We start from the raw sequence: 14,006 nt of genomic DNA on the forward strand, positions 1-14,006 counted from the left end.
ACATCTTGACTTTAGAATCGAAAATAACGACGCAAGGACCCCAGCAGCGACATGATTGAAATGCAAAACGCGGCAATTGTTTCAGGAAAAAGTCATCACTTATGACGAGATTTGGTGTTATCGGTACGAACCCACTAGAAAACAAAACACGAAACTCCACATGAGAAGTCAACGCTTTGACAACATAACCGACGTTCAAGACAACGAGATGCGCGAGTTTAACAACACCCCAAAGAAGAACTTTTCTGACAGCTTCGCATGGTTGTATGAACGTTCTGCGACTTGTATCCAAGGTGAGGCGGGCACTATGTGGAACTCCTGAAGCATTAAAACCAGCATCTTAACGTTTCTGTTTTTGTTGATCCATGATGATGATGGTGATGATTATGATGATGATGGTTTGGTTGTGGGGCGCTCAACTGTGTAGTCATCAGAGCCCGTACAAAGCACAAAATTTTTACACAGTCCAATTTTTACACAGTCCAATTTTTTACACAGTCCAATTTTTTACACAGTCCAATTTTTTACACAGTCCAATTTTTTACACAGTCCAATTTTTTACACAGTCCAATTTTTTACACAGTCCAATTTTTTGCACAGTCCAATTTTTTACACAGTCCAATTTTTTACACAGTCCAGTCTAGCCATTGTCACGAATGATGATGATGAAATGATGAGGACAACACAAACATCCAGTCCCCAGGCAGAGAAAATCCCCAAACCAGCCGGGAATTTATTGATCCAGTCTCCAAATTTTTTGGACTGTCGGGGGTACATGCAGATACAAGGTGTGGAACATTAACATTGTGGCTGAAATCAATTGGCACAGCATGACGTGTAACATCTGTCCAATTGATACACCCAATAAGAGAACGATGACTTTACTTTGTGCAAGTAGTGGACACTAATTAGAAGAAACTACTCAGAGACAGGCAGTACAGATGTCTCGTTTACAGGAGAACTGTGAATTGGTAGCAGCCCGGCTGTGTACGTGTGCGGCAGGGGAGGTGGAGGCGTCGTTCGCGGCCGACTGACGCAAACGCGTGCTCCTCGGACTGGTGCACACCACGGGGGCAGGCGAGCTTCCGCAGACTGGCCGGTAATTAGGCTCTTCTTAATTGGGCGCGGGAGCGTGAACGTCGAGCAGTATATAACGCCGCCGCCGCCGTGTGTCGGCCACTCCGCTCCTCCGACTCCTCCCAGGACACCGAGCCGCCAGCAACACACCACTCCTCCAACATGCAGCAGGTACGCATGCGCACTCTCTTGTGTCTACGACTTTTCTGTAAGTTCTCTCTGTCTGAATACATGCCGTACAGTTAGCTCTGACATCGTAATATCACTTCAACTTGTACACTTGCGAACTTTGGAAGATCAGTTAAAAAGTAGCGGACCAAGCATAGCGCCTTGTGGTAGAACAACATTTCACTTCTTTCAACTTTTACACATGGAATCTCCGGAAGGATATAATCGCTTGCCGTTAAAAAGTAGCGGAACAAGTATAGTGCCTTGTGGAAAAACCATATTTATTTAAAAAATCAGCCTTTCGTCTGCTAATCATCTTCAGTATGGTTTTAACGTCATCAGAGTAATGTCTGCACCTCATTCTACTTCACCTTGTATCGTCAAATACCATTTATTACAGCACTCAAGCAGAATTTTCGTTCATTATATTTCTACACCACCTTTAAAGATGATTTTGGCCCTTTGAATCTGACTTCTAGCAATGTGTTCTATCATCTTTTAACCTGTATTATGCAATTAAACATTAGATTGATGGGAGTCTGAAAACTGAATCTCGTGGTTTTCTTACCCAACTAAGCCCAGATCATTTCAAGGATTAAGTCCTTTAACACGTTTCATTTATCTTCCTCTGTAGATGCCATAAAATTTGTCTGAAGATCCCTGTTACATATATAGCTGTTAGCAACGCCTCTTCCAGTATGCGGTGCAACTTCTTTTCAAAGCGTGGTAATACTATAATTGACCCTGTTGGTATTTTGTAACTGAGTTTTCTCGAAAAATGTATTGCCAAATGTTATTTACTACTACCAGACGGTTTTCAGAAATGAGAACAAGTTTATACAAGATTTTTTCACTAATCTGTTCTTTCAACACAAAGTTTTCAAGACTAGCCGATGAATCTTTCTTAACTGTGATTTGATATCAAAATTAGACAGTTTGTTGTATAAGGACTGAAAACACCATATAGTAATGTAGATTTTCAATTTAAACATTAATAAGAAATAGTGTTATTAGCCCTGGCCTACATTTTAAGTTTTTCTGCTGGATTCACTTTTGTATAACCCATAATTTACAGGATCTAATACGTCACATAAAAGCTTAATCTGATCCATTATGACCCGTTTATTACTTAATTCCAATTACGTTTATTTTTGTAACGAAGAATGCCAGATGCTAATGTTAATTATATGAAATAGCTTTTATCTAACAATGTTGGCGTTATTTCTAAGTGCTGCTGTACTCAAATCTTCTGTTGCAACACTACTAGAATTGCAGTGAACAGTTGCTGGCGTTACGTGACAATCTAACGTCCTCTACAGCAGAGTCCACCTCCGTAGCTTAGTGGTCAGTGCGGGGGATCCAGTTTCGATCCCCAGTATTTTTCCAGGGTTGGAGGACTGATAGGGGTTGCACTTAGTCTCGTGAGGCCAACTCAGCAGCTACTCCACAGATTAGTAGCGGTTGTAAGGTCAAGAAAGCCAACGACCGGGAGAGGGGTGTGATGATCGCATGACAGTCCATACAGCATGATGCCATTGGCAGAGGATGGCACGGGGGTCGGTCGGACACGATCGACCCGTCTAGGACTAGAAGGTGGAACTTTGTTTTTTTATTTTACAGCCAAGGATACGTCTCCGTTCTACTTGACATCAGGGTTCTTGGCACGATAATGAATCTAGATCTTCCACGCTGAGAGCATGTTGATTAGATGGTGGCAGAGTAAGCCGATTTTGAGAGCAAATATGTCACTGGGAGTTACGTTTCTTCTCCACTAATTTCACTTGTAGTACAGGATTGTGGGTTTCCTGGTTGTTACTGTTCTTGGTGTGTTACGTCACTGCTCTTGCACGAGACAAAAGTTTCCGCGCCGCGGGTGAAAGGCGTCCGTTCGAATCCCGGTGAATGGCGAAAATTTGAAGGGCACTGGGCGAGACCTTCACTTATGACAAACCTCGCGTGTTGTATATGGTGTGAGTTACTGAGGGTGGAGTGGGAGAGGGCGCATGTCGACAGCGAATGCTGCAGAAGAGTACGAAGTGACAGGATGAGGTTGTTACAGACGGAATAGTTCCAGAGGGAATGAAAAGTTGACTGAATGGAAAGCCCAGATATTCCGACAATCTCTCTTATTCATTTAGGGATATTACGAAAATGTGAATCTGGCTGTCCCACGGGATTTGCACCCAGCGTCTATCGTATAGGAATCTATTGTCTTAACCACCTCTCCACCACTCCGGACACCATGAAATAGAATCATAGTATTGATGGACTGACTTTTTACGAGTGTAAAAATGCGTGTCATATAAATTAAGATCCTGGAGGAACCATGACTGGACGAAAAGATCCATAATATTATCCAGAAGACTTTACAACACCAGATCGCGAGTAAAGTTGTGAAGCCAAGGTGAGACTAAGACAGAGATATGGTCTCTCCCCTCTCCTCTTTAATTGTGCAATGGAAAAAGTAATAAGAGTGGCGAAAAAAGCTAGACAGGAACTTCCAAATGGCAACTCTCTAGGGCACAAGCGGGTTCTCTCGTATTTGTCGACGACCTACCTAGTTCAGTAGAAACTTCAGTGTATCAACTCGTTGTTCTCAGACAACAAGCAGCAAAGGTAGCGCTAAATGTGTCGCTTGAAAAAAACACAGTGCGTCACGAACATCAGTGATTCTCCTTGTACACTGCACTTGGAGCAGGAATAAATCAAGAAAATCAAAAGGTTTTAATAGCTAGGAGAATGGATGGTACCCAGTCCTTTTCCAAAAAATAGCGTTACCAACTGGAGTAAATATGTTGGAACTGCCTTACCATGTGAACAATAGCAAAAAGTATCTCCCGTAAGACAAAGAAAACGTTACAAAGTAGTTAACCACCCTGAAGCCTCGTACTCTTCAGAGTGGCTAGTACCGCCAGCAAAAGTATCGTACACATGTATGAAATCCGGGAGAGGAAGATACTGGGATCAGTCAAGGTTGGTAACGTATTTAAAAGGCGACCAAACCAAGAACTCTACAGACACTGTGAAAAAATAAAATCAGAGATGTCTGGCCTTGTATGGAGATACACAAAATGCATCCCGGCGGTTTGACCAGCCAGAGTCTCGCATGTTAGCGAAAGAGAAAGATCACCTCACCACGGTTGATGGAACTGAGAGGTACAGACAGATACTGGACATCTCTCACGAGAAAACTTAAGCAAAATGAGGTTCCAGGACAAACCACAAAGAAAGGAGACCGGTGCCCTCTGGAAAAAGAAAAGTAAGGAACAACACAGCCACTCCTGGGCAAATATCAAAACCTACTCGAAAAACAATAGTTGAATGTCGTGGTCCTTAGCCTACACAAAACAAGGAAGGAAGGTGGGTTACGCTTTATCGTCCAGTGGAAGCCGTCATTAGAGGCGAATCTCAAGCTGGAATTGAAGAAGAAGGATGAAGGAAACTGGCCGTATCTTTTCCAAAGCAATAATCCCCGTATTTGCGTTAAGCGTTTTAAGGGAACATAAATCATGATAAGACGGTGATTTGAATCCCGCTCCTTCCGAATGTGAGTCTACTTTCTTAATATCAGAGGCACCATTCTCTCTACGTAGAGGAAATGAAATTACGAAAGTATTTCTCACCCCGTCTTCAAGATTCATAAAGGAAAAACTCTTTGGTTCCCATTTTCTTCCAGTATGGAGCAGAGCCGTCGTAACTTCTGCTTTTCTATATCTCACACGCACGAGTAGTTTACGATGCTTAGAACTGCTTCCCTTTGACTTGCCCTTCCATGCAAGAATATTCTTAGTTCGAGCCCGCAGGGATATCCATTGAAAGCAAGAGAAAACTAAAGCCGTTATGTTTTGAGAAGACATAACCTACTGTATGGTTCAATAATAATGGAATCCTCTTGGTTTATGTATTCTGGAGAAAAAATAATCCCCCATTTGGATTTTCGCGTTTAGACTTCTCAGGTGGATGTTGTCATCGGAAAAAATAAATCTGATCCTATAGGCTTCGGAGCGTGGAATGTTATATCCCTCAGTCGAATGGGTAGGTCCAAGAAATTAAAAAGACTAATGGATAGGTTGAAGTTAGTGTAACCATGTTAAAAAGGATGTCGGTTGCCGTAGTTATGCAGAGGTGACGACGCTTGCGAATGGTATACCAATCTGGAGAGCTGCATCAAATATATATGATCGTTGTAACGCCGTAATGTGCATTACTGTTGTCTTCAGTCCGAAGACTAGTTTGATGCTGCTCTCCACATTAGCACACCATTCGCAAGCGTCATCACCTCTGCGTAACTATGACAACCGACAAATTCACAATATCTGGACACAGCTCATTTCAGTATTTTCATGGCACCTTTCTTTAAGAATCGTTTGTGACAATAAATAATTCGGAATCGACTGATTCGAAATAGAGGTCATAATTTATGCACGATCGGCTCGAACTTTGCTGCGGATGAAGACAAGTGGCTGAAACGAGCAAAAGTCTTATCCAATCGTTACTGTTCTTTATGTTCTAAATCACTCTGAACATTTCATATATGTATGTTCCTATTTACCTGCACAAGACTGTGGCGTTTTGCTTGGGATTTCCTTGTAGGTATCACTATTTTGACCTGAATCGCTGGCATATTGCACTGGTCGCTTGGCTGGTTGCGTTCTCACTTTACCGTACTCATTATAATGCACATTTATTTTCCACCTTTTGCCGACAGTTTCCCCCCATTATTTCCGCAAATGTGTGTTTTCTCGTGGGAAACCATGCGCGACATATAAGTAGCAGTCCTCACTTGGTTGGGATTTCCGTGTGCTTTCCCTCAGGGTGGCACAAAGCGGAACGCGTGCTCCTCGCTCTTCTGCTTTCTAGCTTGCTTGGAAGTGTCTACACGGAACAAAATTTCAACTTTTGTCCTATTACATTACCGTGGGCAGAGATAAAAGGATTTAATTTAGAAACCAATCATTTTATTTCTTTTTTGTAACTCAACCAGTTATCATTATTTGATAGTAAAAACTGTCAGGATTTCACAGTTTGTCGTATCTTCAGAGCTTACGAGAAGAAATACCGATTTGCCCTTTACACGTTGATTGACGGAGCCAAAACTATGAAAAAGAAAATGCTCCCAGAGGCTATCCGCATCATGTCATTAAAAAAATGGTTGGAAATTTGAATATTCTCGTTCTTCAAGCACAGAACAGAGTAGTCTGCTCATACGCCAACGGCGAAATAATTCATTATCATTCAGTCCTCTGCTTGTGGACTTCGAAACATGCTCGAAGTTTCAGTCCGCGATCGTTGCTTTCGCACTGGCAGTTCGCTCTTCATTAGTAAAGTTATATAGGGCTTGCAGAGCACATGAACGTTTTTTAGACTGGGACTAGTTTACAAATGAATTTCCGGATAGTGGAAGGGCTAGTATTAATATATCTACACGATGCACTTCTGTTTCTCGTACTTCCAGTAACCTGCCAGTCAAAACGTAAGAGCCGACCGTGGTGGCCGAACGGTTCTAGGCGCTTCAGTCCTGAACAGCGCGACTGCTACGGTCGCAGGTTCGAATCCTGCCTCAGACTTGGATGTGTGTGGTGTCCTTAGGTTAGTTAGGTTTACATAGTTCTAAGTTCTAGGGGACTGATGACCTCAGATGTTAAGTACCATAGTGCTCAGAGCCATTTGAACCAAACGTACGAAAAAACAATGGGCTGACTACATTATGTAGCTACCGTACCCGAGAATGAAAAGGAATATAGGCACGAAGTACGTTCTGTTTCAGATACGTCTCGCGGCTAACATTTGTAGAATCTATGACATGTAATTTCATGTTGATCTCTTTCAGAGTAAAAACTGATGGCCGTTCCGTTACGTCTACGGCTTTTACTTGGGTCTGATACCCACAGCTTGTAAGTGACACGTACCTGGCATGAGTCTTTTCATGTCGAGCAAGAGTGAGTGACTGACCAAATGAAGTAACAAGAACGTCAGTTATGAAGTTAACAGTCAATGCAGTGTTACACCGTGATTTCATACAAATAAATGGCCTTTCTGCTGCCATTTTCCCATGTGACTTTGTTCATTTTACTGTCTTGGGTAATGAGTAAGAATAAAACTCGACAAAATACAATAGCTATCAGTAGTCGAAGTTTGCTAGTAACACGCAGTGGTTTACTGGACACGTTTCAGCTAAGATGTTACATGTCTCGTCTTCCTTCGACATCAGAATCCGCTCACCCCGCAATTTCTGCCGTTAAACGTAGGATACGAACCACTATGGATTTTTATAGTACGCTTCACTGCCAGAAAGGAACACGAAATACGAAGGACTTAACCTTTACACATTTGTAGTTAACATTGCGGATCACAGACCTAATTGATCAGCAATTAGAAAAAAAAATTTCTGTCTGAACAACACTTCCTTAACAGCGACATACTAAGATGTGTGGAATTTTGTGGGATTTATTTTCGATAGGTGTCCAGCAGAACCGGGAAAAGCGAGTAATAAATAACAGATCTCCACGTCTCAAAACACTATTCAGTCCAGATGTTCCTTTATTCAGTGACTTGTTTTGTGACCACGTAATTCAAGCTCATATTGTCATTAGCAAGACTAGAAAATAAACTAAATTTGACTGACCCCTTATGTTTATATTTTTACTACCAGTTCCTCTTATGACTGGTAGGATCTGAAGTACGTTTTAATTAATACGTCGTTATAATAAGTCTTCGACAAGCGAATCTCATCTAGGATTCAGCTGTTCTCCATCGTAATCCTGGACTTTCAACTTCATAAGTGGAAATTAGATCTAGTACAACCTTAAACGATTTCTGGACTGAACGCTATTTTAAAAATATAACACGTTTCAATTGCAAATTGTTCCTCCCTAATTCTGTAACGGATTTTTTTTTAAGTTGTTAAATATTACGGCACTCTGAGAAAGAATACACAAGGAGCTGGTACATTTAGAATGCCATTCGTTAAACAGCGCGAAGCAATTCCCCATCACCAATCTGTTCGTGCTACGCGATACAATATTCAGAAGTAAAACTGTTGTTCGGGCCTTTCATAGGAGTTACAATGGAAAATATTACTCCCGAACAAAATAGCCGACGGAAAACATATAATAGTTTCCCAATTAATTATTTGAAGCCTTTCACGTAATACTAAAACATTAAACGTCTTGGTTTCCTATATTTGATTGAAAGTAAACAACTAAACCTTTCACTACACGAACCAGACCGGAAACCACATAGCAAACTTTTAATCTCTTAGTGAATCATAAACTAAAACTTAGGTAAGAAATGAATTCGTCACATATTGCAATATTTCCAGCATCGGGTGTTGACATTCCAATATGTTCGCCTCCAGAGGCAACGATCCTAAACGCTTGGCAGTTGTTACGGTGTTAAGCAAACGGGAAAATTACCTCATACCGTAGCACAATTCCCCTCTGCCTCCTTGTATTCCTCGACACTGAAACACTGACTTTGTTTACAGACCAGCGTAGTTCTCGCAGTCGCCGTAGGACTGCTGGTGGCGCAAGCGTTGGCTGGAGACATCGGCTATGCAGGATACGACGTAAGTATGAGACAGTGCACCGAATAACGTATGCAACACTGATCGCCTATTACTTTTCCTATTGTTTCTGGAAGAAATGGTTGCATTGTAACAAAGAAACTTGCTACGGAATGAGCATAACACTGAAATACGCTGCACTTTCTTCTTCAATATGTTACGTAGCAGATAGTTTCATAATTTTATGTTACAGTTACAAATTTTAGTTTATTCACAAGATTTGTTGGTATTAGTCATGTGATCAGTTTGTTCATCACGTTAGAGGAACACCGTAGATAAATCTAACAGTGCTGCTTGTTTTTCTTGTGGACGCTTTATAAAAAAAGAACAAACAACCGTAAAGTAACGAGCACAGTGTTTCAGACCATGAAGAAGCATGGACGCCATGAAGAAATAATTGGGTCGTATGTACAAACATAGGTGACTGAAAAGTCAGTGTTTGTTTAAAGAATCTTTTTTCTTGAACATAATGTGTTTAACAGTATAAACTTCTCCTCTCGCTAGAATTTACATCAGATTTTAATTTCCACCGAAGGCTTTCAAGCCGGCCAGTGTGGCTGAGCGGTTCTAGGCGCTTCAGTCTGGAGCCGCGCGACCGCTACGGTCGCAGGTTCGAATCCTGCCTCGGGAATGGATGTGTGTGATGTCCTTAGGTTGGTTAGGTTTAAGTAGTTCTAAGTTCTAGGGGACTGATGACCTCAGATGTTAAGTCCCATAGTGCTCAGAGCCATTTTTTGGAAGGCTTTCAAAACGGACATTTCTCTAGCTCAGAAAAATAAAAGTTTATTTCGATTATAAACTCTTCATTTGAACTTCATCTCCCCCACAGATTCGAAAGTTTACCATGCATACATATGAGAGAAAATATTGTCCCAACGGAAAAGACTCTATTTCTTTGGCAATTCGAGTAATTTTTCACCAGTTCCTAATGGAACCTATATGCCCCAGCCATGCAGCAGCGCTGCTCAGTCGCTGCTGGAATACTGGTTATTCTTCATGTTCTAATGTCCCTTGTTAACACATATCGATAACGCAAATATCGTACTAGTCTAATCTGGGGGGCCGCTGTATTGAATAGGCAAGTAACGTTTCGCTTTAAAAATAAATTTGTTTGTAACGCAAAACGAACCGATGATTACCATTGACACTGAGCACCGCATGAAAGACGTGAAGAGCAATACTTGTTTGGGTTGACTCCAGCTAGACAATGCAAAAACAAAATGACAAATGAACATGCGCCTGACGACTCTTAGGAGGTACACAATGTAGAAGATGTCTTGTTCCAGTAATTTGTTCCTTTCTTCCTGCCTTTGAAGGAAACGATATTATGTGATGAGGTGCCAGGTACAAGGTCTGGGAGATGGATGAGTGCTTACTTGAGACATCCAGTAGCCAGGTGTAACATTTGGTTCAGATTAAACCAACATGCTTTGTATGGGATGATGCACCACACGCATCTACATCTACATGAATAGTCTGCAAATCACATTCAAGTGCCTGGCAGAGGGAAGCACCTTCACACTTCTCTATTATTCCAATCTCGTATAGCGCGCGGGAAGAATGAACCCCTATATCTTTCCGTACGACCTCTGATTTCCCTTATTTTATCTTGGCGATCGTTCCTCCCTATGTAAGTCGGTGCCAATAAAATATTTTCGCATTCGGAGGAGAAAGTTGGTGATTGGAATTTCGTGAGAAGATTCCGTCACACGAAAACCGCCTTTCTTTTAATGATGTCCATTCCAAATCCTGTATGATTTCTGTGACACTCTCTCCCATGTTTCGCGATAATACAAAACGTGCTGCCTTTCTTTGAACTTTTGCGATGTACGCAGTCCAGTCCTATATGGTAAGGAACGCACACCGCGCAACAGTATTCTAAAAGTGGACGGACAAGCGTAGTGTAGGCAGTCTCCTTAGTAGGTCTGCTACATTTTCTAAGTGTCCTGCCAATAAAACGCAGTCTTTGGTTAGTCTTCCCCACAACATTTTCTGTGTGTTCCTTCCAATTTAAATTGTTCGTAATTGTAATAGCTAGGTATTTAGTTGAATTTACGGCTTTTAGATTAGACTTATTTATCGTGCAACCGAAGTTTAATGAGCACTCATGTGGATGACCTCACACTTTTCGTTATTTAAGGTCAACTGCCACTTTTCGCACCATTCCGATATTTCTTCTAAATCGTTTTGCAGTTTGTTTTGATCTTCTGATGACTTTATTAGTCGATAAACGACAGCGTCATCTGCAAACAACCGAAGAGGTCTGCTCAGATTGTCTCCTAAATCGTTTATATAGATAAGGAACAGCAATGGGACTCTAACACTACCTTAGGGAGCGCCAGAAACCACTTCTGTTTTACTCGATGACTTTCCGTCAATTACAACGAACTGTGACCTCTCTGACAGGAAATCACAGATCCAGTCACATAACTGCGACGATATTCCATAAACACGCAATTTCACTACGAGCCGCTTGTGTGTACAGTGTCAAAAGCCTTCTGGAAATCCAGAAATGCGGAATCGATCTGAAATCCCTTGTCAATAGCACTCAGCACTTCATGTGAATAAAGAGCTAGTTGTGTTTCACAGGAACGATGTTTTCTAAACATAGGAACAGCATACTTGACTGTAGATAAGCACTTTTCTACCTACCAATTACGCCTGTATGCGGTAACTGTGCGAAGTAGTGAGTGGTAGCTAACAGTGTGTGACTTTCCAGCAGGGCGGCTACGGTGGCTACAACGCGCCTAAGGACTACCAGTTCGAGTACGGCGTGACGGACCCGCACTCTGGCGACGTGAAGGAGCAGCGCGAAGTGAGCAAAGGGGGGGAAGTGGTGGGCACCTACAGCCTGGTCGAGCCTGACGGCACGCTCAGGACCGTCCACTACACCGCCGACCCCTACAACGGCTTCAAGGCCGTCGTGGAACGAGCGGGCGAGACCACCTACCACGGACACGGACCCCACTAAGGTAAACTGCCGCCGAGGTTTTCAATGCTCACGTCTCTGATCACTGGCCCACTTGCTTGCCTGTCAAGCTCCAATTTTGTATCTAGATTGGTCAGCAAGTGACGGATTAGATTTAGATTCTGTGGCATTGCTGGAGAAAAACTGCCCAAAAGACACTCTCAGGAAGGTCTTCAAATCTATTAAAGGCTCCACTGAAGGGAGGAAGAAAGATTAGGCTTGGACGTCTTTTCGACAGTGAAATCTTTGGAGCCAAAGCTCAGACTGGGTAATGATGGCGATGGAAATGCACTGTGTCTTTTCAAAGGAACCATCCTGACATTTACCTTAAGTGATTTTGGGAAACCATGGAAAAACTAAATCTAGATGGATGGACTGGGGTTTGAGGCACTGCTTCAGCAGAATAAACGGAGATCTGGAGCTACAACAATGTATCTTCAATTTTCTAGTAGTTCACAATATCTGAGACATCATTCCTGCTGTCTATATCACCGCCAGGTACTGCCCAGACAGTGTGCGAAAGTTGCCTTCCCCCTACTAGATCAGGTGATACTTTTTCCCAGTGACGTTTCTTTTTAAATAGGATTTGAAATTTAATCACAAGTCGTGGTACAGTGTAGTACACACTCGGTTGTAGAAGAATATGGGAAGAAAGAAACCTGGATCCTGTTAAAGAAACTATCTTATTATCCAACTGAGGTGATTCATGAAGAAAGGAAGACTAGAGTTTAATATTCCGTCGACGATGCGGTCGTTGGAGGCAGAACACAACCTTGGAGTGGGGAAGGATGGGGAAGGAAATTGACTTTGTCCTTTTCGAAGGAATTTTACTGCCACTTCGCTTAAGAAATTTAAGGAAACCATGGAAATTGTAAATCTGAATATGACTCCCGTTTCTTCCGAGTACAAACTCGGTGGCTTACGAACTTCTCTCAGTCGAGTGAGTCACTAAAACATAGGGGTAACTATTTCCCTATCGAAAACGAATCCAATATTTAAGTCACTGGATTAACATTGTCGATTCCAAAGGGTACCGCTGAGGATCAACTGATGAACAGTTAAAAATTGATAACAAGGCTTCGAATGTTGTTCCAAAAATATAATTTTGACGATATAATAGGAACTAGTCTAATACACAGTTTGTGTAGCATTTTCGCCGTTGGATATTTCTAATACCCAGCACTATATCATAGCTCAGCCAGACAGTATATTGACAAATGGTTCATTCTAGAACTAAATACTGACTTTTGAGGCGTTTTAATGTAGCTTTATTTTCTTTATGATCTGCATAGGAAAAGGTCAACTGCACTAGCGTAATATAAATCTTCACAAACATTTGGCGAAGATACATGTCTAGTCAATAAAAGGCATTGAATATAAATACTATCCGTAGACAGTATAGTGATGAGGCAACGTCGAACTCTTAAGCGGATAATTGCATATATGGAAGTTCTTGCAATCTTGACCTTGAGAGTTTGTTGCGCGAAATTGTGCAAGACTGTAAACAGACTCAAATATTAGTACACAAATAAAAACTAAGTGCCAACAGTAAGCTATATGCTAATGAAAAGGCCCTCTGAATTGGGATACACAGTTAAGTGTCTTGTATTAGATGCCAATCAGTAACGTATAACGATAAAATGCTATATGAACCTCATCTAATAGTGTGCATCTGATGCAGGAACATGACCTATAGTTTGTGTTTGCAGGGAGCTGCTCAACAACTGACTGGCATCATACCACCACCCACCGCCTCAACAGTACATCACAACATCACAGCAGCGTCCACAAACATCAAAACTCTCTGTAACATCACTTTCTTGAGCGGAACCTGTGTTGCTACTAACACCTATGCCTGAATAAATTTTTCTCAGCAAAAAAACTGAATTGTTTCTCTTCATCCTTTGTTAAAATTTTTTGGCATTTAATCATTACGAGACAGATCCAGAAACGAAATAAAAAGCTAAACTAACCAAAGGAATACTGCTGCTTATGTATTTATACTTCGGAACTGTGATAGTCTTACAGCAGTTCGTCGAAATAATATTACAGTGACAGATCGTCATTAGTCGGCAGTGAAACAAGGGTAAACGCATCCACATCATCAAAATGTATAACAAATATACAGAAACAAGTAACTGTGAACGTATACACTATGTGATCAAACGTATCCGGACACCTGGGTGAAAATGACTTACATTTTCGTGGCGCGCTCCATCGGTAATGCTG

At 41.7% G+C, this 14,006-nt stretch overlaps 1 protein-coding gene across 1 annotated transcript; it reads left to right on the top strand.

The window, feature by feature from the left end:
- The first annotated feature begins 1,138 nt into the window (after positions 1-1,138).
- On the top strand, positions 1,139-13,659 carry LOC124545010 (cuticle protein 19-like). Its single transcript, XM_047123786.1, has 4 exons — positions 1,139-1,248; positions 8,732-8,812; positions 11,532-11,781; positions 13,487-13,659. Exons 1-3 carry the CDS (start codon positions 1,240-1,242, stop codon positions 11,778-11,780), a joined length of 339 nt encoding a protein of 112 aa, XP_046979742.1. The 5' UTR covers positions 1,139-1,239; the 3' UTR covers position 11,781; positions 13,487-13,659.
- The last annotated feature ends 347 nt before the right edge of the window (positions 13,660-14,006 follow it).

The sequence above is a fragment of the Schistocerca americana genome, chromosome 8, assembly GCF_021461395.2.
Source record: "Schistocerca americana isolate TAMUIC-IGC-003095 chromosome 8, iqSchAmer2.1, whole genome shotgun sequence".
NCBI lineage: Eukaryota > Metazoa > Arthropoda > Insecta > Orthoptera > Acrididae > Schistocerca > Schistocerca americana.

What these genes read in the sequence shown, in the direction of transcription:
- LOC124545010 (XM_047123786.1), top strand. An exon ending in TCGGCTATGCAGGATACGAC is followed by an intron (nt 8,813 to 11,531) that starts GTAAGTATGAGA and finishes ACTTTCCAGCAG; the next exon opens with GGCGGCTACGGTGGCTACAA.